This window comes from Zymoseptoria tritici, chromosome 3 (genome assembly GCF_000219625.1).
Source record: "Zymoseptoria tritici IPO323 chromosome 3, whole genome shotgun sequence".
Classification (NCBI taxonomy): Eukaryota; Fungi; Ascomycota; class Dothideomycetes; order Mycosphaerellales; family Mycosphaerellaceae; genus Zymoseptoria; species Zymoseptoria tritici.
Genome location: NC_018216.1, coordinates 233,089 through 260,584, shown reverse-complemented (window position 1 = coordinate 260,584; position 27,496 = coordinate 233,089). Strand labels below are relative to the sequence as shown.

The 27,496-nt window shown below is 54.9% G+C and overlaps 10 protein-coding genes across 10 annotated transcripts; 4 read left to right on the top strand and 6 right to left on the bottom strand.

Annotated features, from left to right (window-relative positions):
- Positions 1–1,612: 1,612 nt before the first annotated feature.
- On the top strand, positions 1,613–1,978 carry MYCGRDRAFT_39691 (uncharacterized protein; the record flags this gene model as incomplete). The annotated part of the gene is made up of 2 exons (XM_003854592.1): positions 1,613–1,763; positions 1,827–1,978. 2 exons carry the CDS (start codon positions 1,613–1,615, stop codon positions 1,976–1,978), a joined length of 303 nt encoding a protein of 100 aa, XP_003854640.1.
- Positions 1,979–2,151: 173 nt separating this feature from the next.
- On the bottom strand, positions 2,152–3,701 carry MYCGRDRAFT_39000 (uncharacterized protein; the record flags this gene model as incomplete). Its single annotated transcript, XM_003853603.1, has 2 exons — positions 2,152–3,116; positions 3,185–3,701. 2 exons carry the CDS (start codon positions 3,699–3,701, stop codon positions 2,152–2,154), a joined length of 1,482 nt encoding a protein of 493 aa, XP_003853651.1.
- Positions 3,702–4,296: 595 nt separating this feature from the next.
- On the bottom strand, positions 4,297–6,551 carry MYCGRDRAFT_103549 (uncharacterized protein; the record flags this gene model as incomplete). Its single annotated transcript, XM_003853602.1, has 3 exons — positions 4,297–5,068; positions 5,130–6,072; positions 6,232–6,551. 2 exons carry the CDS (start codon positions 5,839–5,841, stop codon positions 4,695–4,697), a joined length of 1,086 nt encoding a protein of 361 aa, XP_003853650.1.
- Positions 6,552–6,705: 154 nt separating this feature from the next.
- MYCGRDRAFT_69273 (uncharacterized protein) lies at positions 6,706–7,330 on the top strand (the record flags this gene model as incomplete). Its single annotated transcript, XM_003854593.1, has 3 exons — positions 6,706–6,769; positions 6,827–6,911; positions 6,970–7,330. 3 exons carry the CDS (start codon positions 6,743–6,745, stop codon positions 7,230–7,232), a joined length of 375 nt encoding a protein of 124 aa, XP_003854641.1.
- A 746-nt stretch (positions 7,331–8,076) lies between these two features.
- MYCGRDRAFT_108417 (uncharacterized protein) lies at positions 8,077–8,906 on the bottom strand (the record flags this gene model as incomplete). Its single annotated transcript, XM_003853601.1, has 2 exons — positions 8,077–8,752; positions 8,810–8,906. 2 exons carry the CDS (start codon positions 8,857–8,859, stop codon positions 8,077–8,079), a joined length of 726 nt encoding a protein of 241 aa, XP_003853649.1.
- A 1,035-nt stretch (positions 8,907–9,941) lies between these two features.
- MgOPT4 (oligopeptide transporter) lies at positions 9,942–12,616 on the bottom strand (the record flags this gene model as incomplete). Its single annotated transcript, XM_003853600.1, has 7 exons — positions 9,942–10,280; positions 10,334–10,623; positions 10,694–10,771; positions 10,829–11,189; positions 11,245–11,526; positions 11,585–12,262; positions 12,323–12,616. The coding sequence occupies 7 exons, from the start codon at positions 12,614–12,616 to the stop codon at positions 9,942–9,944; spliced, it is 2,322 nt and encodes a 773-aa protein (XP_003853648.1).
- A 1,412-nt stretch (positions 12,617–14,028) lies between these two features.
- Positions 14,029–17,053, bottom strand: MYCGRDRAFT_108416 (uncharacterized protein; the record flags this gene model as incomplete). The annotated part of the gene is made up of 2 exons (XM_003853599.1): positions 14,029–16,668; positions 17,032–17,053. 2 exons carry the CDS (start codon positions 17,051–17,053, stop codon positions 14,366–14,368), a joined length of 2,325 nt encoding a protein of 774 aa, XP_003853647.1.
- A 580-nt stretch (positions 17,054–17,633) lies between these two features.
- MYCGRDRAFT_91351 (uncharacterized protein) lies at positions 17,634–21,448 on the bottom strand (the record flags this gene model as incomplete). Its single annotated transcript, XM_003853598.1, has 2 exons — positions 17,634–21,157; positions 21,214–21,448. 2 exons carry the CDS (start codon positions 21,446–21,448, stop codon positions 17,634–17,636), a joined length of 3,759 nt encoding a protein of 1,252 aa, XP_003853646.1.
- Positions 21,449–22,948: 1,500 nt separating this feature from the next.
- Positions 22,949–25,611, top strand: MYCGRDRAFT_91350 (uncharacterized protein; the record flags this gene model as incomplete). Its single annotated transcript, XM_003854594.1, has 2 exons — positions 22,949–23,133; positions 24,072–25,611. The coding sequence occupies 2 exons, from the start codon at positions 22,949–22,951 to the stop codon at positions 25,609–25,611; spliced, it is 1,725 nt and encodes a 574-aa protein (XP_003854642.1).
- A 430-nt stretch (positions 25,612–26,041) lies between these two features.
- TLP2 (trypsin-like serine protease) lies at positions 26,042–27,158 on the top strand (the record flags this gene model as incomplete). Its single annotated transcript, XM_003854595.1, has 1 exon — positions 26,042–27,158. One exon carries the CDS (start codon positions 26,082–26,084, stop codon positions 27,156–27,158), a length of 1,077 nt encoding a protein of 358 aa, XP_003854643.1.
- Positions 27,159–27,496: the final 338 nt, after the last annotated feature.

The window sequence follows — 27,496 nt, the reverse complement described above, 5'->3', positions numbered from 1 at the left end:
AGGCGGTCGACAACGACAGTGAAGCGGAGACCAAGGCAGCTCCGAAGAAGGCTCGTGGCAAGAAGACTGCCGCAAACACCAATGACGACGAAGCCGACGCCGCTCCACTGAAGAAGAAGGCCGCAAAGAAGACCAAAGTTGAAGCTTCCGACGAGCCAGATGCAGAGCCTGCCAAGAAGACCAAAGGCCGCAAGCCGAAGGCGAAGAAGGAGGTCAGCGAAGACGAGGATGAGCAAGTCGAGGAAGCGCCGAAGCCAGCTGCGAAGAAGGGCAGAGCCAAGAAAGCTCGCGTCGAGGAGGCTGCTACTTCTGACACTGCGGTCGAGGCCGAGGAAGAGGAAGAGAAGCCAGCTCCTAAGCCAGCGAAGCGCAAGGGTCGTCCAGCGAAGAAGGCCGCTGTCGAGGAGTAGTCGCTCTCGCGGCTGCTACTGTCTTGCGATCAAGACCGTGTGACCGGCGTTGTTCGTGGATTTGTGCGCGGAAGTCGTTGCTCAACGCAGATGTCCACAGCATGTGGAGAGGGTGTTGATGTGCCCAAAGAGGAGGCTCACGCTCATGGCATGCAAGAGACAGCTTTATACCCAGTACCTTTTCGCGTTCAGAAGGAATGAACGATAATCAATGGCGGTTTTTCCGAACGATCCAGCCGACATTCCTCGACCTTTCGAAATCCAGCATTTCAATTGCTCGCCCAATCATCCATCACTCCATGCTTCTCATTGCATAGCCCACTTCAACCACTGATCTCAACATGCAGGTCCAAGACCACTACTTTCACTCCGCAAGGCTGCATCGCATTGATCGACCCGGACCTGTGTCCGCCGACCCTGGCCCGATAAAGTTCGATCTCACATGCACGATAGAACTCAATCTCGGTTCCTGGGCCCGCTAGACTGCTTTGAAGATGTCACCACATCATGGTTGGATTTTGTGAAGATCACCCTATGTCCTGATATCAGGATGACGATATGAAGCTGAAGAGAATGAGAAGGATTGGCAAGCGCTCGATCTTTCGCAGATGGTTGCTGAGACGCGCAGGGACAACACTGCAAGCCTGATAGATCAACTGACATGCCACTCGAACGACCTCAGTAGCACGAAGAGGAATCCTCCTCCCCTTCATATGGCCGCGGTCAACTTTCCGTCACGGCTTATGGAAACAACGACAAAAGAGTCGAAGAGCAGCGATCCACAACCCGCGATCGCAATGTTCCGAAAATCTACTGCAGATCGATGAGCATTGGCCCTTCGCTTCCAATGGCTGCAACGCATCTTTGGCAGACAGACGCGATGCAAATAACGATGGTTCGTACAATACTCGTGTTTCACGCGTTGACGTCCATATGACCGCTGCATGATTCCTCGACTAGTCAGTGCTAAATCATGCCATCATTATCGCACCACCGCTGCTAGTATGAAGTATGAACAGTGGTATCGGTGACGTCCGTACGCATCGCAGGGCTAGTGACTGAGGAGAGCATACAAGGTATAAGAGACCGCGTGCGCAACGAAAAGTGCTTCCACAACTCGACACAATTCAAGCACAACTCGAACACAACTCCCACCAACCACCCCAAACAACAACCCTCCAACCCACCCAACCAACCCCACCATGTCCGACAACGAAGTCCCCACCGGCAGCGTCACCAACGACGACTACGTCTCCCGCCCCGGCCAAAAAGACACCATCCCCGTGCAATCCGACGACGCCGGTGTCGAGGACCCCATTGACGCCGAGACGGCCGACTCGGACGCTACTCTTGGTACATCCTCTCCTCCCATCCACACCTCCCGTAGAAGCCCCGCTAACGATGTGTGACATGCAGAGAAAGACGAGCAAGCCGCCATGGACAAGAGCAACATCATCGACGAGCGCACGCGAGGCGCGGCGAAGCAAAAGGGCGCTTACACTGAGCCTGGCGATGAGGAGGGTCTGCCTGGTGCGGAGGATGGGACTTCGTCTGGAGCTGCGCAGTAGAGGAATGAGGATTGAATGTGTATTATTATACCCTGTCGTAGCTTGAAGAAGAGGATATTCTTGTTCAGATCTGTTGTGTATACATCCCATGGGTATCATCCTGTCTGTACAACTTCCATCCATCACATACATTGCCCTCTAAATATAGTCGTACGTGCTACCGACAGCCCTCTCTACAACGTCGCCTTCACCCCCTCCCCCTTCTTGAAACCCTGTATCCTCCTCTCCTTAATCACCCCAACCAACCTCCTCGCCTCCCCAAACTCCACAGCCGGCAACCGCATAACATCAACCTCCTTCTCCTTCCCCTTCCTCGCGGGAATCCAGACCCCATTCGTCTTCAACCCCTCCGGCTCCTCCACCACTCTCCTAATCCAATTCCCCCAACTCCTCAAACACCTCCTCGAAGCCGGTAAATGCGGCAGCAACATTGGGAAACAATGCGGCATCGCCTCATAATGCTCAAAGTGCACTTTGACCCCTTGCCCCGCGGCGCGTGCCGCGACGAGAATGACTTCGTCCATGAGCATTTCGTCGCCCGTGTTCATCCAGAGGGGTGGGGAGGCTTTCCAGCTTTCTGCGAGAACGGGGGAGACGAGCGGGTGGTCGAGCATGGAGAGGTCGCAGTAGATATCTCCTCGAGGGGGTTTGGTTGGCCAGATGGAGTCGGCGGGGAAGCGGCCTACTGCATCGTCGTGGTTGGCGGGAGGGAGGTAGTCCCACTTTGAATTTCCCACGATCGAAGGCATAGCGCGGGAGACGTCGAACCATCCTGAATTACCGCTCACGCCTGCGGGGAGGGGGACGTGGACGTCTCGGCCGTGGAATTTGACGAGGGGTACGCCGTCGGCGGTGCGGTGGAGTTGGAGGAGGAGTTGAAGCAGCGCGAAAGCGAGGTTCGCGCCGGCGGAGTCGCCTGCTAGTACGATTCGTTCGGCGGGCACGGCTTCGTGGAGAGAGTTGGACGGTGGGTAGATGAGGGATAGGTACGCCATGAGCGCGTCGATGAGTTGGCCGGGGAAAGCGGTTTGGGGAGCGAGACGGTATCGGACACTGCAGACGCGGCCGCTGCTTTCTTTCGCGAGACGGCTGGTTAGACCACGGTGGGTGGCTGGGTCGCAGAGGTAGTATGCGCCGCCTGTGGAGTCGATCAGCATTGTCCATAAATCAACATGTGGTGTCCTCGTTCTTTCGATGTAAACTCACCATGAAAATACAAAACCGTAGCCTCACTCGACCGACACGGCTCCGCCATCAACAACCGATACTTATCCTTCTCATCCACATCCGGCAGTCCCTCATCTTTCTTCGCGCCAGGTCTGAAACCCGTCCACTCGACCTCCAGATCCTTCAGCTCCGGCTTCTCATAGTGCAACACATTCCCCTCTTTCTTCATCGCCTCGATCGCCTGGAACACGACATCTCTCAGTCCCTTGCCTTGTCCTTCATCTTCCTTCGGCGGTCTGGGGATTGTAGCCTTCGCGATCCACGTCTTGCCTTTCACGCCCGGGTCTTTCAGTGTTCCTCTTTGCACTTTGGAGAGAGGGGCTGGTCGTCCGCTCTTCGGGGACGCGATGGCGCGGAGGACATGGACGGTGAGTTCGGAGCGGAGATCCCATTTCGAGGCGGTGGGGGAGATGCCGAGGGTGTGTTGTGCGGCGGTCCAGGAAAGGGAGGGGACGTGCGGGAAGAGGAGCTTGATGGCGGCGAGCGGGCTGTCCATCTTGTCGGGATGATGGGAGAGGAGGGATGACGGGTAGCGGCATGCACTGCGGACGAGGGGATCGCGTCGCGACAATGGCGGAGCGGTGATCGAGGGCGAAGAGAGCGATGATGAGGTAGAGAGAGGAGATGCGTCTTTCGACTTGATCCGCCACACGCAATATCAATGCACGCGAGCAGACAGAGTTAAGATTATACGACATGTGAAGGTGAAGCTAACAACGGCTAATCCGGATCTCGGCTTGTCGATATTCTGCGAGGCAACATCACCTTGACATGAACATGGACGACTCCTGTCGTCCATCTTCTTGCGAGGAGTGAAGAACAGAGAGCATATCAGGATCGCTCGAGATGATATTGGCAGTCACTGCATGAACAATGGACACATCGAAGTCGCTCCAAATATTACATTTTATCCGTTCCCCATCTAACATATCGTAACAAGACAATGCTTTTCTTACCTATCATCTGTTTTTGCGACCTTTTCGTTCTTTCTGATGACCACAAATCAAAGAACGCAAGCCAGCAAAAAGCACCCGCATCTCCCATTGGTGCATCTCATCTCCTTGGCCATTCTGAATCTTCGCCATCTCGCAGCGCACTAGGAACTGAATCCCTCCCGATCCTTGGCTCTTGAAAGAGCCAACCGAGAAGCGCACGCGCGAGTAATCAAAAGCAGAAATCGCGCCGGATAATTCATGACCCCCGGAAACACAAAGGAGAACGTTCCCATGTTCACGTCTGGTGCCCATCAGACCTCCCCAGCTGGAGCCCTTTTTTTTGGTGTCATAAAGTGGTTTCGTTTGCAGAGTATGATGCTTGCAAACAGATCTTGATCGCTGCCGAGGAGCAGTGTCGGTGTTTGTCTTCATCTGAAATGACAGAATTCCGATCGAAATGAGTGACTGATCCCGTGCGTACTTTTTCAAGCAGACGAGCGGGATCCACAACCAGGTACAGAGTCATCGGAGGAAGTTTGAGCCTCGCCTTTCTTCTAAGAAGGCTTGGGCAACTTCCCCGGATCCGCACCACGAGCCACGAGCTCATCGGTGATGAGTTTGTTGCGGTCGACGTAGAGAAGCTTGTAGGCGTGACGAATGGTGCTCTCGCTGACTTTGGCGACAGACTGAATCTCCTTGGGATGCTTGGGGTTACCCATTAGGTAGGAAGCCATGTAGATGCAGGCGGCGGCCGACGAGAGAGGCGAACGACCAGCCAGAGCGCCACTCTTGGTCATGGCGGTGGCCAGAGCAATGGCGACGTTGGTAGCGCGCTGATCGAGGCCCAGCATGCTGCAGAAACGCTGACAAAGATCGGCGGGGTCGGCAGTGGCGCTGCCCTTGTAGGCTTCGTTGTAGACGACCGCACCTTTTGAGAAGCGTGTTTAGTATCAATGAAACAGTGAAGGAAAATGAGACCATCGACTTACCGTTTGCAGCTGCGTCGGAGCCAGCGTTCTTTCCCTTATCCTTGTTCATGAGAAAGTTCTCGAGGAGTTTGAAAGTGCGGCCGATCTCCTTCTTGCTGACGCTCGTCAACTCCATCGCCTCACGGAACGTGCGAGGCACGTTGTTGCGACGACACGCGATGAAGACACATCCGGCGATGAGAGCTTCTTGACTCTTGCCCTTGAAGAGGCGACTCTCGTCAGCATCCTTGTAGATGTGCTTTGCGCTCTCGGAGACAGTGTATGGGAGTGCCCAGCCGTCACACAGTGCGCCAATCTGCTTATAGGCTTGCAGAAGCAGCTTGTTGCTCTTGTCGTGATTTGCTTTGTTCTGAGCGCGATGCAATTCCTTGCTTCGCATGCCGCCGTCACCGAATGCGATGTTGGTGTTCAGCTGTGCGCCGTTGAGTAGAGCGTTCGGGCCATCACCGACACGGCTAGGATCGTCGTTGCCCTGATCGTCATTGGAGAAGGTGCGCCATTCCGAGCTGGTGTCGATGGAGCGCTGTTGAAGGACAAGGCCGCAGTTCTCGCAAATCAAGTCACCACTTGCATGATCCTCGCGCAGCTCTGGTGGATCCTCGCGACAGTCACGACAGATCAGGCGCACGTTCAGATTCTGCTGCCACTCTTCCTCCTGCGGTGGTTTCGGCTCCGGATCGGGGATCGCGCCCGGAGACAGGCCTTGCGCCATCTTACCGAGCGGTGTGCGTGGTGAAGAGGACTTGTTGTGGGCCACCTCAAATCGATGCGTCGCTCGCTTCTTGATACCTTTGGAGCTCTTGCGGAGCTTGTGGTTCTTTGCAAAAGTACGGATGAAGAGTGGTGAGAACGTGGTTGCGGTATTGAGGGTGGTCGTGAAGTTGCGGAATGTACTTCGTCGGCCGGGAGAATGAGTCACGTGCGTTGGCGGGATTGATCGCAACTAAGTGATCAGTCTGTCAGCGACGGTGACTGGGGCGAACAGCAGACTGCATGCGCAGGAATTGCTGATGGAAGTTGTCCGCTGAGAGTGTCTCTGTCTGCTGAAGACAAAGGCGCAAACAGTTTGCGGATATGGAGATGACAGGACAAAGACACTCACACTCGCACTTCCGTGATTTTGCGCTGTCAAAGCGGTGAAGTCGTGGTAGTGGGAGGAGTGAGCGTTCGATTGTAGATGTCGAGTATCCGCTGCTTTATCGGGCCGTCAAACCAGTGAAGGCGTCCGTGAGTCTTGCGGCGAACTGGTGAATGTCGCTGCTGTCTCGCAGAAGGGTGGCCGTGGAGAATCGCGCACGTCGGATCGCTGAAATCGGTTCGTTTGATGAAGTCGATGTATCGGCGAGGAGTGTGCGACGATGATAGGCGAGCGGAAGAGAGATGGAGGGTGTGTCGGCGGATGAGGGAGGAGGTGTCGTGTGTGGTGCAGAGGAAGTGTGACAATACGAAGATTCTACCATGATTGAAGGCTGGCGGCGGATTCCGGCTAGCGCTTAGTCATTCGAGAAGTGGATTTGCGACTTACCTTAGCCGGAGAACAGCTTCCTCACGACTGTTGACGAAGGAGAGCAAGAGCCGCAAATCACACACAGCACTCCTCACACAACGCAATCATGCTCGGTCAAACTCTGAGGGCTTCGGTAGGATATTTCAAGGCCTAAACACCGTGCGCGCACCGCGACTGACCCCATGCGCAGAGCCAATCGCTCGCCAGAGCCGCGCTTCGACAGAATGCCGCAACCCTCCGCCGCTCCTTCATCACTCCCACCGCTGTCCGACAGGGTATGTCGAGCCCTCCGTCACTTCATCCACACGACAATACTAACCTCATCACCTCCAGCCGACCTCGTCCAAGACATGTACCTCAAGGAGCTGAAAGCCTACAAGGCGCCCGCGATCAAGGCCAACGATGCCGAAGGCCAGGTCCAGAAATTCGCCATGCCCAAGGCACCGGCATCCCCCGAGGAGGCTGACCTCCAGAACGATTTGTCCGCCTACGAGCAGCAGGTGCCAGAGGTCGAGGGCCAGGCTGCGGAAGGTTCATCTGCGCCGGTGGAGGATTGGTTCGTTGAGGAGGTTGAGGAGGAGGCCGCACACCACTGAGAGATGCATGATGACTGGAGGAGGTAGAGATGCTGCGATGGAGAGCATGTAACATACAGGTGTGAATACCAGCTTTCGAGGCATTTTGGGGACTTTCGGACAGCGTCAAGTTGATGTGCCAGTGAGATGCGTTGCGCCAGATAAGTTGGACTAATCAAGGCAAGTCGATGTTCAACGGTTTGGAAACCAACACCAAGCATCACTCTACCGGGCAGCCACCGACTTCAGGTGGCCATAAGGTATGTGGTGAGATTGCTGCTCCTCGGCAAGTCACGTGACTTGAGAAGAGAAAGGCAGGCCTTTGGGATGCTGACCGGGCGAGGCACCATCACCACAAAACTGAAAGCTTACACTGTGTCGACACGCTTACGAACCCACCGCGGACTCATGAACGAAGGGGTGGCATTTGATCTCTTGAGACACCAGCGCTGGTACAAAAGGACGGTATCGCGCTGTGCAAGCTCCACTCATTTGCACTCTTCCATTCTGACATTCATTCCTTTGCACATCGTTACCATCCATTTCCCTCACGACATCACCATGTTGCTCAGCATGAAGAAGAGCTTCCTCATGCTTCTCTTGGTTCCGGCTGGCCTTGCAACGCCTGTTTCCGGAACGGAGATGATCACTACCCATTCAAGGAAACGAAGGTATCACCTCGTGCTGGAGAATCTCGAAATGAGAGCCGAACTGGTTGATTACCGGCACGATATCGTCACCGTCCTAGGTATGCACACACAGTGCGACAGCAAGCCCAAGTCTCCTGATCAGAACGTACACCCTCAATAGCCACGCCAAACCCACTCTGAACCCTCCTTCAACTTCCTCCCTGTCGCAGCACAACTCACCAAGCCCCTCTCAAAACTTGTACCGGCCCATCTCGCTTCCCTGCAGCCCACATACTCTTTCCCTGCTCAATTTCCATCTTCTCCTCACACGCACAGACACCCTTTACATCCGTCTCCTCATCCTCCTCGACTATCACCGTCAATCTGACTCCACAATGCGGGCACTTCAGACCTTTCGCATCATGGTGCGCGAGGAACGGGTGAGTCCTCTCGTCCGACGGAGTGATCGCCTCATGGTGCGAGACAGCCGGCGAAGGAGGCGGAGGAGATGTCGAGGAGTGAGGGACAGTCTCCGGGAGCAGATCAGGGAGGGAGGGATGGCGAGCAAGGCCGGCTTCGTCCTCTTCGTTGTCGTGGTATTCGTCGCCCCAGATTGTCTTGCCTCCTTCGACCTCCGTCTGACCGTGTGGAGCCATGGCCGTGAGGCGAGGGCTGGAGAATAACGCCGCGGCAACCTCTTCCTTTCTGAATTCATCCTCGAACTCATTCTCCTCGACTGCAGCGCGGCAGGGAGAGGCCAGTCTTGCGGCGGAGTTTCTGCGAGCGAGCTCGGCTGAAAGCGAGTGGATGGGATACTCGTGGTACGACGATATCGGAGGTGTTTGAGAGCGGAAGAAGGGAGCCGTGCTATCGAAGGTAGAGGCGGCCGTTTCAAGAGCGAAGGGCGGGTGGCTGCAAGATGGACATCAGTCAATCGTGCATTAGTGTAAGAGGGAATAAAGAGCTCACCAGCTGAACATTGTGCCGGACTTGCGACGGACGAACTCAGGCACGGACATGATGATTCGCTCTGGGTTCGATCAAGACTTCAATTCGTGGGTGTTGTTTGGAATGTCGAAGTATGGAATGTCAGGAAGGAGATGCCCAGAGAGCGGCTGGAGCATTCAATACCTGTATATCAAGTCCACGCAACATGCGAGACCTATCACGAAACCTCTTTGCTGATCATCTCTCGACACACCCCAAGCTACCTCTCCAACGCGGTCACCGCAGGTGCTCGCCACCTTCCCCTCCATGAGCTTGCAAGGCGAGCTGACAAGACATGCGGTAGTGAGACGTGTGGTGAGATATCACTCCACCATTGGCGTGTCACATAGCGGTACATCGACGACTTGTTGCCTTCACGAATTGGCATTACATACCGAGCTCGCAAGCGACAGGACGCGATTCGACGGAGGAAGCTCCTACTTCCTGAATAGGCAATCTTTGGTGCCACCAAATTCAGAGAGCTTCGGAGATGTGGAGAAGCTTCTGGAGGGTACAATGCAGTGTCAGCATGCGGTCAGCATTGAGGATGCTTCCGATGGAATACTGCCGCGCATGTGCGATGTGATGGTGAATGTGGTAAGTCGATGCGGGTGAGGATGATTGTTTGTGACAGGTGATTTGCTTATGACGAACGTCAGTCTAGTTAGTAGGCGATGACTACGCCGTACATGTGACATGGCAATCATAATATACGATATGGTTCGATCCCTTTGGTTTGCTTGCCATCAGCAGTCACCATAACAAGGACACATTCACAGCACCAACACTCACCAAAACCCGCCTATATCGTCTCATCAACCCACGATCTCTCGTGCCTATATCAACGGCCTCAATCTCAATTTCACCAAAACATCAAACAGAAACTCACTCAACATGGAAGATGGTCGACCAAGGGACAAGAGGGGAGAGAAGCGACAGAGACGTAAGCGGCGGGTCAGATCATAACGGAGATCAAGACACAGGAGACTCGTATGAAGTAGTAGAGATGCTTTTCATACCACATCTCCACACGCTCTTAACGTACCAAGTCTCCCGATAGTAGAAACTATTTCCACTCATCACCCCATCTCCCCAGTCCGCCAACCCAACCTCATCACCCAGAAGAAGGACAATGATCATAATTCCCATTCACATTATTTCCCCACCACGCCGGGAAATTAATCGTCTTGCCCGCCGCACCAAACACCGCGAACGACAGAATAAACAGCGCCCACAGCGCGCCACCGTCAAACGCTCCCGTAATCATGTACATGTAATGCTTGAAGAACGCCGGCTTGTAGTTGCGGAGGTAGAATTGGATGAAGAAACCCGCGAGGATGGTACTGAAGATGACGCAGGTCTGCGAGGCGTTGTAGGGAATGTAGCCCGCGGCTTGGATGAAGAGGGGGAAGTTGATCTCGTGGGTGGCGAATTTGCCGATGCGTGGGACGAACTGGAGGTCGTGTCAGTCTTGTTTTGACGTGGGTGAAGCTCGAATAGACGTACCGCCGTGAAGATACGGTGTGCGGCGACGATGCTCGCGCCGACGAGCAGGCCCAAGGGGACCATGTAGTACTCCTTGCCATACGTGTAGAGGTACCTCGCCAGCGCCCAGGACGTGGCGTTGGTGTTGTAACCCTGAATCGTGGCGCCGCTCCACGATGAATTACCATTGGTATCAGTGAGAAGAGCCTTATTCTCGGAGATGATGGACGACATGACGACGTAGTTGATGAACCCGCCGAGGACGGTGCCCCAGAGTTGAGTGAGGAACATCACACGTGGAGGGATTTTGACTGGTGATTCGAGAAGGTTAGCTTGAAAATGGCCTTGGAGTTTAGTGTCGATTGCATGGAGAGGACATACGATATTCGCCCAATTTGAGATCGTTCGACAAATTGACACAGTTGATGATGACGCTGTGCGACCACGAGGCAAAGTACACTGCGAGGGAGTGTTAGCGAGAGAAACAATATCCCGGTCCAAGATAGGCCAACTAACTGTTTCCAACCGGACGCCCTGGCAGCAGCAGACCAGCCATCAATTTGGACAAATTGTTGGTCGCGATTCCGCTGCCGAACCTGGAGTAGAGCAAGGTGCTGAATGGAGCGATGATACAACCCGTCAGGATCGATACGAAGAATCCCCAGAACGGCAAGGTGATGTTCTGCGTTGTGACCACGATGGTGCCCAGGGCGAAGGCGCCAGCGAGGAGCAGGCCGTACCACCACCAAGGCACCTCTTTGTAGTGGGCGGCCATGTAGATATGATGTCTGTCTCCACTGCTCTTACGGGAACCTTTAAATGCTCGCTTTACGTCGCCTGCCCAGAAGAGGATGACATGAGCAATGAGGGCTCCGATCTGGGCATTGTCAGCGGGATATCATGTGCGTCGTACGGGAAGCGCGATCACTCACGGCAGCATTGGCCATGAATTGCCCGTAGGCAAAACTGCCCGCCATTTTCGGAACGCCGTATGTTGCAAATGCTGCTTGGTCGAGCTCCCCTTGGACGAAGACTTTGTGAATGGGATACTTGCTGCCGTCGGCAGACAGAAGCTTGGTCGACATGAAGGGCAGCGACTTGGAACCCCAGGTGTCCGTGTAGTATATGCCGATCATGGCGAGCATACAAGTGAAGATGCCCACCGCGTAGTGAGCTTGCCACTTCAGAGGGAGCGACGTCTGGCCGGACGTGATCTGGCGAGGAACCAAATGGTTAGAAGGCTTGACTCAGGACTGTGACTGGTACACTTACATATTGCCAGTCAAATGACACTGTAAAGAGTCCCAAGCCTTCGTTGTTTGATGCGCCTCCGAAAAATCTCGTCAGAGTCTCGCCCTTGGAACCAGTCGCATGCGAGGCGGCCAGACACGGGATCGACACCGAATTCAACCAGGGAAACATATATGCCGGGAAGATTTCGTAAAAGAACATGCCAATGAAACTGTACCAGAACCACCGGAGCGGCTTAGAGTTCTTGACACTCTGCCAGTGCATACCTTGAAGGACCTTGACGGTAGGAAGGGTTGACCAGTAGACAGCGTCGACGTGCCAGACCATGATGGGGCGGAAAAGCCCAGCAAGTCCGTATCCAAAGAGACCGATCGATAGGACGGCAAGGATCACTGTGGTCGCTGAGACCTCCATGTCGTAGAAGAGCTTTTGCGCTGCGAAGACGACGACGCTTTCGTGTGCGTTGGAGGCAGACGTCGCTGTGATGGAGGTGATTGCATGCTCTTTGAGGCTCCATGCGCAAGGATTGAGGAACAGCCACAGCGAGATCCAGATCGGACGTTTGCCATGGCCACCTTGGGCTGTCCATCGCGCCAGGAGCACGTCGCCGCGTGGAAAGACTTTGGCCCATCCGACGCCCAGGACATATGCAATGATCACAATGAAAGGTCCGTAGATGTCGATCTTAGTCGGTTTGAACTGTGCGAAAGGAGTCAGTCAGATTGCACGACTTGTGTGGAGGATATCAGTGCTGTATACATAGTAAATTTGGGTCATGACCGCTTGGAAAGACGACAGTATGCTGGCCAAGAAAATGCTCCGAAAGGTGAGTGCTGGGTCCTTGTCATCTCGCAGAGAGAGTAGGTGATTCGCGGCATCCGTTCCGGTGACAATGATAGCGGTGTCATCGTCGAAGCTCACTTGCGAATCAGCGAGAGAGGTGACCTCGAGGTTGGGTTTCTTCTCATCGCTTCCGGCACGTCCAGAGGAAGCAGAGTCAAAATTGGAGAGCGGCGCCGTCTTGCCGTCGACTTCAATCGTCTCGGTCTCCATGCCTACGTGCGGAGCAAGATCAAGCACCTCGTGCGCTTTGGAAATTGACATCGTGGCCAGAGGTTGTGTGCGAGCAGCTTCGGAAGCTTTGGAAACAAGCAGTGCCCGAACCACGGGAAACCTCCATAGTTTTGACAAGAGCGAGCAGCGCAAGGTTCACCGTCTGACCACCCACGCTCAATGTCACGATAGCAGGCCACTGAGCGATGTCGACATCTGCAGCCCTTGCGACCTGCCACAACGGGTTCAAGGCCACGTCCGCGATAAGCTCTCCATCCAAGCTTCCTCGTGGCAGTTCTGCATGGTTGGCAGGTCCTGCTACCGGGTAGAGTGTCCCATACGAGCGAGGAAATAGGTCTTCAGGTAGCCAAGATGGAGTGCCGTGTGCAGCGCAAGCAGAAGAAGAAGCTCAACGTCGCCATTCCGACGATAAATTGCGAACTTGTACGGAACTGCGCTTACCGAGTCGGACGATAATCCGGGTCTGGAATACGAGAGACCGTCTCTTGATGGGCAAGGCTCGGTGAAGCATCAAGGATGATCCAATGAAGGTCCCTGTCAACCACGCTGCAATGCCTGTCGACGGTCAATGCTTATGGTGACTTCTTTTCTGGCCGCTCTGGCGTGATTTCAGGGTCGGAAGAGCAATAAAGCGAAAGGCGAAGGAAGGGCTTTCGTGTAGTTCGCCGCAACATGAGGACCGTCGAAACGCTCTTGCCCAGCTGATGCCATCCAGCGGCTGATGGACGAGTGATACTCCAGATGTGTCTTTCGTTTGCGACGAACGAAGGTTGATGAAAAGTCGTCAGGTTTCCGCATGTGTAGAGACTTGTCAGCCCGGATTTGCTTGGCGTGGGTGGGCGAGACTCGACTAGACATGGTCAAGGTCGACAATAATCGAGCAGAGAAGTACCAGAGGGAAGAGGAAAGATGTCGATGCAGCAGAGTAAAAAGGCCCGGGCAAGATCTCTTATACCGCTCCAACTCCGAACATCGGTGTCTGCCTGCGAGACTCGAGGTTAGGTACGGAGTCGGAGTTCTTTCTCATCATGACGAGAGTGAGCATTCCCTTGCGTGTCTGACATGGTTCAAGATCGGAGTTCAAGGATCGAAAGACTGGCGGGAAAGTACGAGGTTCCTTCCAACTCCGAAAATCTGGAAAAGACTAATAGGTAGAAATGGACGTGTAGCAGAAGAACATGTCAGACAGTTTTACAGGTATATTCTCGACGTGTCGATAACATATACCACATAAAGGTACCAACTGATCGTCATTGCTCCCGACGTCGCTGTTCGAGAACGCTTTTCGACCCTCGGTACCTCCTCTGCCCTTCCTCGCTCTTCTGGTAATTACCACACGCTGTCCAGTTCGTTCGGCGAACATCCCTATTGTTTGCTCCACGCGGCGCTATGCGAAGCGTTATTATGTACTGTCTGACAAGTCGCTTTGCTCCCTTCTTTCTTTCTACCTCTCCAGTCCACGTCGGGGTCTGAGCGCGCAAGCTCACCAAGCCGACCTCTCTGATTTAGATTCTGCCAAAGGAATCGGCTCGAGGCCAATCTTCCTTCGGTGTCATTGCCATGCTCAGCGAGGAACGACCTTTCTTCGCAACAAATGTGCCAAGGCGCAGCTGCTCGTTCTCCCGCCCTCATTGGCGCGATGCACTCGCTCGATTCGGCGTCGTGCGACTCCAAGTCCATCGTATCCAAAGAACCAAATCCGGTCCTTTCACTTCTCCCCACCACCTTTCACTTCTCCCTACCACCTTCCACTCCATTCTTCAGGCCCTGTTGCCCACCCACGACCTTCCTTCTCCCCAAACAACACCCGGCCCGATGCACTTCCGACCTAGCCACAACCTCTTCCCAAACCACGTTCCCCTCCACATCAACCTTCCCCACGCCATTCACACCCTGCCTTGCACCCACTTTCAAGACTTGATTCCTCCTCACCTCCCTCTCCCCTACAACTTGCCGCATGATACTCCCCACCGTCTCCGCGCCCAGACGATCCGAGAGAGCGGGGTGTTCGAGGAGGAATTTCAACAAGGAGAATGGGAGGGAGAGGAGGATGGAGGAGACGTTTGTCGCGGCGATGGAGGGTCGTGCGTGGGGTTCGGGGATCTCAGCGGAGAGGTCGCCGAAGCGGATTTTGGAAAGGCGAGGGTCGGAAGATGAGGTTGAGGGGCGGGACTCGTGTTTGGATGTGGTGGAGGTGGTTGTCGGGTTGGTCGAATTGGGAGTGGAAGATGGAGTTGGCAGGGTGGGTAGACGAGGACAAGCGGCGAGTTGAGGAGCGGTGGCGTCGATGTAGAAGTTTGGGGGGAAGTTGTGGACCATGAATTCGAGGACGCGTTGGAGGAGGGCGGAGGCGTAGGGGTCGTATTTGGGTTCTTCACGATCGGTGGATGGCTCGTCCGATGGCCACATTGGTCCCAAACGGCTGTCGAGGGCGAATGCAAGGACTGAAGGGACGGTTTCCCAGCTGACAAGGCTGAAGGCGATATCCATGCCGCGATGGGCGATGGGTGCGACTTCGAGCCTTGCGCCGATGGCGATGTGTTGAAGGGCAGACTCCATACGTTCAATGATGGGCACGACCGTGGTGCCGTTTGGACCTTGGGTGTAGAAGTCGAGCACGGGGAGCGAGCCGCCGTAGAGATATCTCACGGCTTGTAGCAACGGCTTGAGGCGGAGGTATTGACCGCCTATGTAGATGTCCGGTTGCAAGGGCACGTCCGGACTGGCGCGATTTGCCTCGCTCGTGATTTCCTTGGCAAGGAACGGGCTGCGACTGAAAATGACTCTATGGCCGTGCAGCGAGTGTACATGTTCTTCGTCTCCATTTCCCTTGGTTTGTGAGATCTCCAGAATGCAGTCAACGAGTTCTTCCTTGTTGAATCGATCGATGAGATAGTCTCGCAACGCCTCAGCACTCTCATAACTAGACATCTCGTGATTGAAGTTCTGAGGTACTGGCGGGTAGTGATGTTGTGTTGGCAAGCCACGATGTTGATTCTTGCCCGCAAACTTTGCGTTGTATTGTGTATGGCGGGCACTGTTGGCAGGCTCTGTTGGTACGGGCGATTGCAGGTCTGACGCTGATCGTTGTGAGCCAGGTACCTGTGGCGAGTATGGCGACTCCGAACGCGAGTTGGGGACGAAGCCATTCTGTGGCGAGTTCATGCCCTGAGCGAAAGTCTCCCGTTGTGGGTATCGGAAAGGCGCATGCTGGGGATGGTAGAACTGTTGCGGAGCGCGTGCGCCATAGCCTGGCTGAAAGTTGCGCTGTCCTTGCGGTGGCTCCGATGCGTGATGTGCATGTCCGTAAAAAGGCGCTTGAGGAGGAGGCTGCGGAGGCGGAAATGCCGAATTTGTTGCCATGGGTGGAGCTGGTGATGAGTTTGAGGAATCTTGACCGCCGAAGACGATGCTGCTGGTGCTCGGATGCGATAGGTGTTGGTGGTGTTGAGGCGGAAATGAAGGCTGCGAGCGGGCTTGTGAAGATGTCGCAGACTGAGGAGTGTACTGTCCAGCGGAGGGAACAAAAGCAGGCGGAAGTTCGGTACGGATATGACGCATGTCGAACCTGTCGGTCGGTTTGCGAGGTGACGAGACGTTCTCCACGACTCTGGAATCGAGTGGTTCTGTATGTCCGCTTGTCGGTGACGAGTGAGATTGAGTGGCTTCGTTGGAGGAAACTTCTGGCGTTGGACCATCCGAAACTGACACTGCAGCGCTATCCGAGCCGACGGATACGACATTCGTCTCCTCGACCTCCTCGCTCTTCTCAGCAGCCACCGGCTGTACTGCAGGTGCCTGTGCGGTTTGCTGTGTCTCTCCATCATCCTTCACCTCCTGCTCCGTCTCCTCCTCCACCGATGGGCCAGCCTGCATCCCGCTCAATTGTGACCCTCCTCCATTGCCATTCTCCTTGACATCCACCACAGACTGCGCCGAACCTGCAACATCTTCCTCCGCCTTCGCCTTGCTCTCCACCTTTGCCTGCCGCGGAACCCTCGGCTTGCTCAACGCCAAAGGAATCGCAGGAACTATACGACCAACCGCAGGACGACCTACTCTACCAACGGGCTTACCTTCGACTCTTTCGCCATTGGCCGGCGCCATCGCGTTGCGCAACTCTTTCCAAGTGGTCTCGTGACTTTGTTCGAAAAAGCTGGAGGATCGGCGACGGAGATATGGAGGAAATTCGAAGGGCGATTCAGCGTCCCCAGGAGCGGTGGTGACGTTTTCGGCGGGGGTGGAACTCCTGGAGCGCCTGTTAGGCAGGTGGACGGCGAGGTGCTGTTCGCGAATGAGGTCGTTGTAGGAGAATTCCAAGTGGTCAGAAAGAAGAAATCGAAGATGCAGTGGTCATGTCCAGTCACAGATCTCGGCAGAGTGAACTGACTGACGTGCGGAGAAATCAAATGTCATCAAGACAAATCCTTGAACCTGTCGCGCATAAAAAATTGTGGAGCTCACCCTCTCTCCGCGGCAAAGCTTCCTCTGCTCGGGAATCTCGGCTCCTTCAGTTCGACTTCACTCTTCTTCACAGCTTCATCGACATGAGGAAGAATACACGAGCGTAGTCGTAGCGTCATCTTTGAAGACTGTGACAACGAAGATGGATGCTTCGATAATTTCAAGCATGCGAGATACGGCGTGTGATGGGATAAGATGCTCTGTTATTGGAGTTGTCTACGAGAGTGAGGTACGTCGAGACGACCTGCAGATGAGACGATTGCGGGAACGAACTTGGTATTATCGACCGATATAATGAAGGAGATGACTGACTGTGAGGTATATAGCGCGATAAAAGAATCCATAATAGGCTCTGACATCAGCAACTGAATTGAAACGAAAACAAGACGCATAATGGCGTCGACAAAGGGGCCTGTTCACTCATTCGTCCTCTTTTTTCTCATTGTGATGCTCCGAATGCATCGCTTACGAGTTCGAGGAAGCAGACTCGCATTCGTCTCTCTGCACCGAACAACGGTGTCTTCAGTGCCGTTCAAGCCGCCGAGATGGCGGGCTGATCGGCGGGAGATTCGACAGTGACCGAGGAAGTGAGAATGGCAGTAGAGGGCCCGACAGTCATGAGCGACACAGCGGTCTGTACGGTCGTGCCAGAGGAGATGTCGCTGACCGTGATGAAATTGGTATCGGGCCTGACGACGACCTGCCCCAGCCCAGAGACGGTGGAGGTCGAGAAAGTCGTCCGCTTCGTATTCGTAGCGGTGCTGGTTGAGTGTTGATGTCCTGGCTGCTCCGGCCGTTGAAGATGTCGACTAAGCGCCGTATCCGTAGCGGTGCTGGTTGAATGTTGATGTCCTAGCCAACCCCACAGATCGAGTTTATAGGTTGACACTGGCCCAGAGTGCCGTGGCGGGATCAATGTCGTTATTATTGGCAGTGCATGTCCTGTCCAAGGCGGCGGCGTGATGAAGGTGTGAGTGTTGGTCTGGGACGGCATGTTCGGGACATTAAAGTCTTCGCCGTCACTCAACCACTCTTCGAGCTCGAACGCCTCGTACAGGCCGGCGACCAACGCACCGATGCCCAATACGATCGGAACAAGGGGCGCAGTCAAGGGGTCCGTCGCTAAGAATGCGACTGCTGCCTCCATGGCTGCGGAGGCTAGCATCCTGTCGACTATCGCTTCGATGGCCACCGCCACGCCTTCAGTGCCCGCCGCCACGCCCTCAGCGCCCGCAGCCACGACTTCAGCACCCGCCGCCACGCCCTCAGCGCCTGCCGCCACGCCCGCAGCGCCCGCAGCTACGCCTTCAGCACCCGCCGCCGCGCCTTCAGCGCCCGCCGCAGCAGCCACGCCTTCAGCGCCAGTCTTCATCCCCAAAATCTCGGGGATGGTCAGCCAGACCTCCGAGATGCTCTCTACCTCGAGAGATTCCGCGACAGTTCCCGCGGCGGACTCTTGTCCGAAGAGTTCGATCATAAGCTCACCATATTCTCCTTCGATAAACCTTTCCGAGTCAGCAACCATGAGAAATTCTCCATACGTGTCCTCGATCACTTCCATCCCGCCGATCAGGTGTTCTTCTAAATACTCCGACGGGCTGAGCAGGTGTTCTACTGAAGAACCTGCCTCCGACTCCAAGTAGCCCCACTCGGGCCCGGCTGGATTCGCGGGTGGAATTTCCGGCGGTAGGTCCGTGGGTGGTGTGAGATCCGGTGGTTCGATGGGACCATCGCGTTTCGCCGGGCCAGTGGACTGCTGACTGTTCCGTTTTGCTACCTTCTTTCCGCCGTTCTTCTGGCGTGTGTCCTTCTGGCGGCCGTCCTTCTGTCGTGTGTCCTTCTGTCGGCCGTCCTTCTGTCGTGTATCCTTCTGGGGTGTACCCTTCGACTTGTCCGCATGTCTCGTGACGTTGTAACCGGCATCGTACGCAGTTACGATGGCCTGGAGCCGAGAGATGTTCATCACCGGGCGAAGTCCTTCTACCGGCATACTCGCGGGCACTACGAAATCCTTCCAAGCGTTTTCTGCATCGGCGTATGTCAGTGAGTCGCCTGCAATCACCGCGAGCATTCTCGACTTCGCCTGCTCGGAAAGATCTTGAGCCAATTCCGAGCCATCGACAAGGACCAATGCTCGTCCGAAATTCAAGCTATGGGGGGCCGCCCAGAAGAGTTGCTGCTGTGCCCTGGCAGCACAGACAAACACCTCGTCGATGATTATGGGAGCCGTGACCCGCACATAGCTGGCGGCAGGATCGCTCGTGTTGAAAGCCATCTCGGGGGTGTCTGGATCCGCCACATCAGAACGACGTTTCAGGACCGGCTGCGAAAATCGCATTTCCACGGTTGAGGCGGTGCGGAAAGGGACACTGTCGCCAGACATCATCAAAGGAGGGTGATGGCCACCCAGAATATAGGCGCGCATCATTGGCCTCCCGAGACTGTCCGTGTGGTTTATGCCGCCCGAGCGGATCTGGTACTGAACCTTTCTGGAACCACTGGTGCGGTTGTCTGTAGGATAATATGCTGGCATGTCTTTGCCTCGAAGAGAACCATTGAGATACTCGGCTTCGTTGATTGGCGTGGTGTATCTCACGTTCACGCGGCGATTGGGCGGCGGGTTGAGAACAGCCGGGTGGCTGGCGGAACTGTTGGCAGGACTCGAGAAGGTGGTGTTGACAGATCTGGCGCGGAGAGCGGGCGGGTTGGAAACGGCCGGATCTTTGGTGGAATTGCTAGCAGGACTGATGGCAGTAGAATTGGTAGATGTGTTCGCCGTACCATTCTTACGTGTTCCAAGGGACAGAGGCTGCCATTTGTCGTCAAAGGTTGATCTGACTGATCCGGCTTGGCGAAGAAATGCATGGCCACCATAGAAGGACTGAAAGAACGCGTAGCCCTGCTTCTTCAACGCAGGATGCAGCGTGCTTGTTCTATTTTTGTCCAAGATCAGGGTCGGCGTCAAAGTCCGTCCATCGGTAATGCTGAGTGTTTCCGTCCAGTAGAATTTCGAAGGGCGCATGGCCTCCTGTACAGGCTTCCACCAATTCATGCGTGCCTTGACCTCTTTGATTGCCTCAGACACGGCGTTATCCTTCGAAGGGGTTGCAAATGAGGAGTTTCCCCAGAACTGACCAGGCTGAGACAGGGTCCCGCGGCGAGCCTCGAGTAACATCTGTAGAAAAACGCTGTCCTCGCTGAGAATACCTGAGTCCATGGCGGCGTGAAGCAAGCCCACCATTTGTCTTAGGTGCATCGGGTCGTGATTGCATATGAATTCGTCCCCCGAACAGACTTCATCGTGGAGAAGCGTTTCCAGAAATGTTCTATTGGTGGGGACTGATACACGGCCGATGGTCGGTGGCAGAACCGTTGTGTTGTAACTCGCAAGGATATCGTTGAACTTGTAGACGTAGTCCTTCTCTCTTCTAAAGGTAGAGAGGGGCTGCCAGTAGGTCGACGTCGACATCCTGTGGTAGAGGGAGATGCGGTCATATGTCGTCGGATCGTCCTGCCGCATGTCGCTCTCTGTCACTGACATCATGTGATTTCTGATCAGAGCAACCCGCGTAAGGCCATTTCTCGCAAGATTAGAGCACGCCACGTCAAGGTTCTGTATCACACAGAGTTCGTCGCATTCTTTATTGGGAGACAACCCCGCGAGGTCGCTTCTCAAGGCCAGCATAGTCTCTTCATTGGGGATAGATCCCAGGGCAAGGCTGCAGTCTTCCTTGGCAAGGCAATACTTCTTGAACTCTGGTTTCGTTTCGAGAAAGCGGTTGATAGATACAGCTGTAATGCCATGGTAGATTTGTTGTCTGAGTTTTTGTATCGTCGCCCAGTTGAGGGCAGCTACCCGACGATCGCGGCTGACGAGGGCAGGAACGGCGGAAGTAACCGAGTCGTGGTTGTCGTGCAGATGGGACGTTGGACCAGCTACCAGCTCGGACGGCCATTCTGTAATCGTAGCAGTGGAGACAGTGGTGACGGAAGGATTGAACGGGACATTGAGCATGGCGACTGCTCGAACCGCAGAAGGCTCGTCTTCCGTGAGCCCTATAGTAAGCATTGTTGGTAGATGCCTCGCAGGAATAGAAGATTGAAGTGCTTACAGTAACGCTTGGAGAGGAATTTCGGCCAAAAGTTGGAGCTCGGGGTCAGGCCAAACGCCAGCTCAGGCGTTCCTTCGAGGGCGGTGATAGCGGCGGATGCCTCAGCGGTCATAGAGGAGGCCTCAACAGAAACGGCAGTCGTGGCAACTGCCGCTGTGAAGAGAGACAGTAACAGCATGGCTGCGGTGGTGTCGAAGGCGAGCTCGGGATGGCGGTGTGTAGCGAAGATCTTCATGGCCGAAGTTCTCCGGAGTCAAGTTGACAAGTAGTGGAAGGAAAAGGCGACAGTGGATGTCGCTTGCTCTTGATATAGTCTGCCACCGAATTTTGACGTTCTCCCTTCGACGCCAAAGAAGACGGGCCCGGCTGCAGAAGGTCTCGGCCATGGGCAAAATAGGCTTTCGTCATTCTGCCAGTGGTCGTCCTTCAATGAATGATCCCAAAGATAGCCAACCAAGGCCGCTGATGCGCCATATTAATGGTCTTAGCCGGGTCAGCTGTAAGACAGCGACCCGATACGACGGACCTCACGACGACCGAACATGGAATCTCTTCCAACTTACTGAAAAGTGGATGGGTCTTTCGTGGACAGATGGCACACGGTCCGTCAAGGTGGTCGAACATGGACGAAGTGGTAGACGTTCTTGTTCGACCGAGGTTAGATCCACCCACTTCCATACAAAGAGCCCGAATGAACATCTTGATGGCGTAGCTGTCTTGGATTCGTGCCTCGCTGCTGCAATTTGCGGAGATAGAATCATGCCCTGGCTACGCAAGCTGTACACCGTTCAATGCACTGCGATGGCAGAGTAGAGCCTGCAAGAAGAAAGGTAAGTAGGATTGTCACGGCGACCAAGTGAGGTAAGGAGTAAAGCCAAAATGGTCGTAAGCGTAGACCAACGTGCTTCGCTTGGGCGCTAAGGAGTGAGTTCCGGTCTCGAAAACCTGGTACCACGGGGCACGGCACGTAGTCCATGAGGAACAGGCGGCTGATATCGAGCTTCTCGGATCGACCTTGCCATCTGTCTGCTTCGGGCACACGGCAGAGCGAATCGCAGCATCGGTAAGACTCTGAGCTTTGCAGAAACTTGGAGCAGGAGAAGCTGATAGATCGGGATGTACCTTAGCGATATCTGGCTTTGAGCCGCAGTATTCATCCACATCCCCAGATTCTGTCCATCTTGGTTGAATGCGCCGCATTACGGGCAACACGTTCAGTGGGATCCACATCCGATTGCATAACCTCAACCGGCTCTTGTGCCGCGAGTGCAACTTCCAGGACTGCGAGGTATTCTGCCAGGTTTCGAACGAGAAGCGCTGGTCGCCGCATAAATAGGGCGAGGTCTGTCCTTCGGAAGCTGCTCGAATTATCGTGCCATGGTTTGGCGTTCCGGAAAGATGGCAGATGGTCTTTCGAGGTGGTCGACCATGGACGATACCATAGAGCTCCATGGCCCATGGCAGGTCCTCCCACTTGCACACAATGGGTCCAAATGGTCGTCAATGGCCATCTTGGTCGGTTGCTGTCAGCCGAGTCGATGATGAAGTGTCATTGTGTCTGTGGGCAGAAGATGATTGAGGTGGTGATGGAGTTCGTGGTTTGAAGACATGGTGCTCGCCCGGGCGAAGCTCGGCACTGTCAGCGAAATCCTTGACCTCCAGCTCGACGACTCTCCAGTTCTCCCTCCATCGCTTCCTTCAACTTCATCAACGACAACACCTCTGCCCTATGAACATGGTCCGCCATCTGCACGCCGATCAGGATCAGCGTGACTTCACTGCAACGCATCCAATATGTGCTCTCGTCCTCTATCTCATGGCGATGACACGTGCCTGCTATGGCGCGCGAAAATCGATCATCCACACACGCGTCGTCGTGCATCGCACCGCATCAAAAGAAGTTCTACGCCGTCGGAGGTCGTATGATGGTCGGATTGCATGCGAGGATGTAGGCCAGTGACAGCGTTCGGTCGACTTTTCGTCGATTCGGACATGCCGAGTGATGTCCCTCAACATGGTCGCGACTTCAGCTTCACATACTGGCACCAGGCGTTGTGGGCGTCTGGTGAAGCAAGAGGAATTGCATATATGCCGGCGTCAATGCACTTGCATTCCTCGACGAGAGCCTCATCCATCAATGGTAGGAGCCCTCCGGCACGATCGGGCTCCCGTTCCTCATCGGCATGCCGAAGAGCGCTTGCTTGCGGCGAAATGTTTCTTCTCTGCAGCGCTCGATCTGCTGTTACCATCACATCTCCCGATTCCTACTCACTGTTCTTCATCCTACTAGAGATACATCACTACCTGTCAAGGCACCGCTCTTCAGTTCTCTCATTCGGTGCCAGATCTCCATCCCTACCACTTACCACCGCCAGCGGCAGCAGCAGCAGTCAGACAACAGACCTCGAGACACTTCTCCGGACCATGTCCTTCAACATCTCGCCATCGGTTGCTCATCCGACTTCCCTGCGACGTCAGCACACTGCTCGTCGAGAGCATGCCTTTCAGCACAGTTCGCAAGTGGCGTCCAGTAATCTCGACCTTGAATACACGACTGGCAACCTGGATCTGAGCATTCATCATCCGACGTCCTCATTCGGTGTGGTATCAAGCCATGATCATGTTTTCAGAGACCTGACATCCTTCCCAGGCAACCGATTCGCAACGCTGGCCGTCCCCGAACCCACCCACCGCCGAGATCGTGGCTTGCATTCATCTTCCACATTTCGTCGTTGTCGTAACAGCCGGGGAACAAAAGATGCAAAAAGACGCCGTGACGCACGGAGCAATGGCAGAAAGTTCGCTGCACAATTATTGGATCAGCAGCTCTCAAGGGATATCGATGATACTCTCAACAGAATGAACATTCACCCTCCGCCGCCGATCAGCGTTGCTGGACAGACTCACCTCGAGGAGACCAAGTTCAGCGCATCCCAGCCAACCACAAAGGACCAACCCGACCCGACGATTTCATCTGCTCCACAGCTCCCACCGATCAAGTTTCGCGGCTTCCAACCTGAGGGTTTCACACAAATGTTCATGCCAAAATTCGGCCCTCCACCGTCTCCCCCTCCGAAGCTCATAGGTGTGCCAAGTTGGTGTCCTTCAATCCCTTCGTGGAGCAAAAGTGGGTCCCAATCGGAGTCTCTGCCTTTGTTCTTTGATCTCTCTTCCCTGCCAGAAACGAAGGAGACAAAACCGATGGAACCGAAGTGTCAAGAGCTACAGCTTTGGTCTTTGAACAGCTCGAGGTACACACCTCAAAAGCAGTCCCGATTCTTTCCTTCCCCGGTGTCTTCGCGAGCGATCGTGAAGCTCCCGTCAACGACCTGCAAACCATACGAAACAAGCGACCGTGGTACGGACCCAGTCTCAGCTTCGACTTTGGACCGAGCCCGTCCATTCTCGATCGCAGACGCTGTGGAGAAGATTGTGACAGCCGCGGTCATGGCAGGAGCGCAAGGCGAACTCTGCCAACTGCCATCCGCCGCCAATCTGTGGGACATCCTCACAGAGGAAACGCCCCGTGCACCTTGCTACAGAGAAGCCAGTCAACGGTCCAGCTGGGACGACGAATCTGGCGGTGTCCCAATCATGTCCATGGTCGATGGGGAGCGCCCCCCGTACGAGTTGGAAGGGAAACAAATGCAGTTCGTTCACTCCAACACCCTTGTCGGCCATGCCAACGAGGTCGCCGCCCGTCACTCCGGGAACAAGGAACTGGCTGATTCTGCGATATACTTGGCGGACCTCGTATCGCAGTACAATGAGGATCTGCCTTCGTGCGAGCTTTCAGCGACGGTCTGGCCTTCAACGGCCCCTGGCATCATGAACAGCAGCTCGGCCACCACAGTCCACGCGGAAGACCTTCCTGGTCTAGACCCTGAGGCTGGTAAGGCTGAACGTGATGACTCTACGGCGCACTTCACAAGCGAACAGGACTTGTTCAAGCAAGCTGATCACTCGATCGTTTCGAAGAGCCCACCTGCCAGTACCTGCGATCTAGCCACTTTCCTCAAAATGGGACACGTGGAGAATTGCTGGTGCAGAGAGTGCGAAGAAACCTCCGAGATCGTGCACGGGGAGACCCTGGCTGATGATGAAGAATGGCTGGAATGGTCGGAAGGTTATGAAGACAGCTCGGCGACCACCACCACTGTCAAGGCGGAAGAGACGACTGCCGAGGACTGGGACGAGACGGCCGTTGAGGAAGACTCGTATGACGCGGAGCACTGCCTCGAAAACGAATTTCGTGACTGGGAAGAGATTGTGCCTTGCACTTCCCGCCACCCTCGCCACGTTGTCGACGATGAGCCAGAGAAGGACTTTCTGGGATACTGGGACGATGGCCCTGCATTTGCGCAGGAGAATGAGTTTGACTGGGTCCGGAACTTTTAAGCTCGGGGCGCCGTTGGAGTCGCCGTTGCGTTGACCGTTGTGGTTGGGAAGACAACCCTGGAAGTCCTGCGTGAATGCTGCACCTGAGAGGAGGATGAATAGGGAATGTTCGGCATATTGTTGTGGATTGAATGTCTGCGGGCTGTTAGGTTGTTGTGGCCGACTTGGAACTCCTGAGTATGCCAATTCTTCAACGCAACACATTGACTTTCAGGCTCGATATCTTCAATTCAGGATGTTACAAATAGGTTCAACGTCTAACCGCTAGCATGGCATAAACGTTACGTTCATCAACGGCGAGCATGGCGACTCCAGCCAACAACGTTGGAGAGGCAGGACGCAGAGGAGGCTGACATTCTCACAGGACGAGATATATAACCGCCTGGATCAACCTCATCAACTCTCCATCAGTCAAACACTTCTCTACCGCATCGACTACCACACAGATACACCGGCCGTCCCTCACAACCATGGTTCATTTTCAATCATTGGCGCTTCCTGCCATCTTCGCAGCAGGAGCCGCTGCTAAGCCGCTCTACCGACAACAACAGGTCGAAAGCGCCAACATCACCACACCCAACATCGACATCACAATCGCAGATAACAACAACGTCACCAACAGCGCAGCCACCGTCTTCCTCCGCAACCAAACAACAATCTCCTACCGGTGGGACACAGGCTACGACCTCTCCGACGTCCAAGTCCTCAAAGTCGACGAAGACATCCCCGAGCTCACCGTCCTCTCTGCCTCCTCCACCAACATCTCTTCCTCCAGTTCCCGCCTCCAATCCTCCAATGAATCCACCATCGCCGAACTCGCCCCTTACATCCCTGACTCCAACTCCACCTCCAACCTCCTCTCCAAACTCCGCCGTTGGATCAATGGCCCCGACGACCGCGAACTCTACGTCAACCCCAACTGGCCCTGGCGCAACGCCGGCCGCCTCTACTGGTCCAACGGCGTGGTCTGCTCCGGCTCCCTCGTCGGCCCACGCCACATCTTGACAGCAAAACACTGCGTCGTCTCCGGCGCGACAGGGACCTTCTCCCCGGGTTACGACAACGGTCCGCAATTCGGCTCCGCGGCGATTACGAACATCATCGTCAATTCCGTCCCTGGAGGAAACGCGTGTGGTGTGAAGAACGACTGGGCCATCATGATTCTCGATAATAACAACCGACTAGGAGAGAAGTTGGGCTACTTTGGCGTGCGGTTGCCGAATAAGGATAGGCTGGGGTGGAATGGGCTTACGACGTTGGGGTACCCCGGTGATCGATCGGGGACGCAGCAGCCGTATCGCGTGTTGAGGAATGAGTTGCTGGCGGATAAACCTTGGGATTGTGATGCGGAGGGGCCGATGTACACGGATACGGATGTGAGCGGAGGGCAGAGTGGGGGTGCGTTGTGGGAGAGGGAGGGGGATGCGAGGTACGTTTGGGGTGCGCTCAGCGTTAGTATTACGGACGGGAGTGAGGCGTGGGCGGGGTGGGCGGGGGGGAGTGGGATGTTGAATAGTGTTGCGAAGATGAGGGAGCAGTTTCCTTAGATGAGGGGATGTGGAGGGAGATGGAAAGGACAACGGGACTTGAAAATTGGTCAGGATCATGGCGAAGGAGTTTTTTTGTTTGGGGGGTGGATTCGGGCATTTCTTTTATGATTGACCACGGATTTGTTCACTTATAGCTGTATGTATAGCTCACTTTGTTGATATAGAAGCATTCTCTTGACATCGAAAATATTGATCAGGTCGGTGGATTCTTCTGTCCCTAAGTGTTTGGCAGTCTTGCGGTCCCTGAATCTCTTGGCGAAACGCATGTGACAGCTGGCGGAACTCCCATTGAACTTCTTCCATCTCCCGACTCTCCTTCCTGATTTCCTCGTACC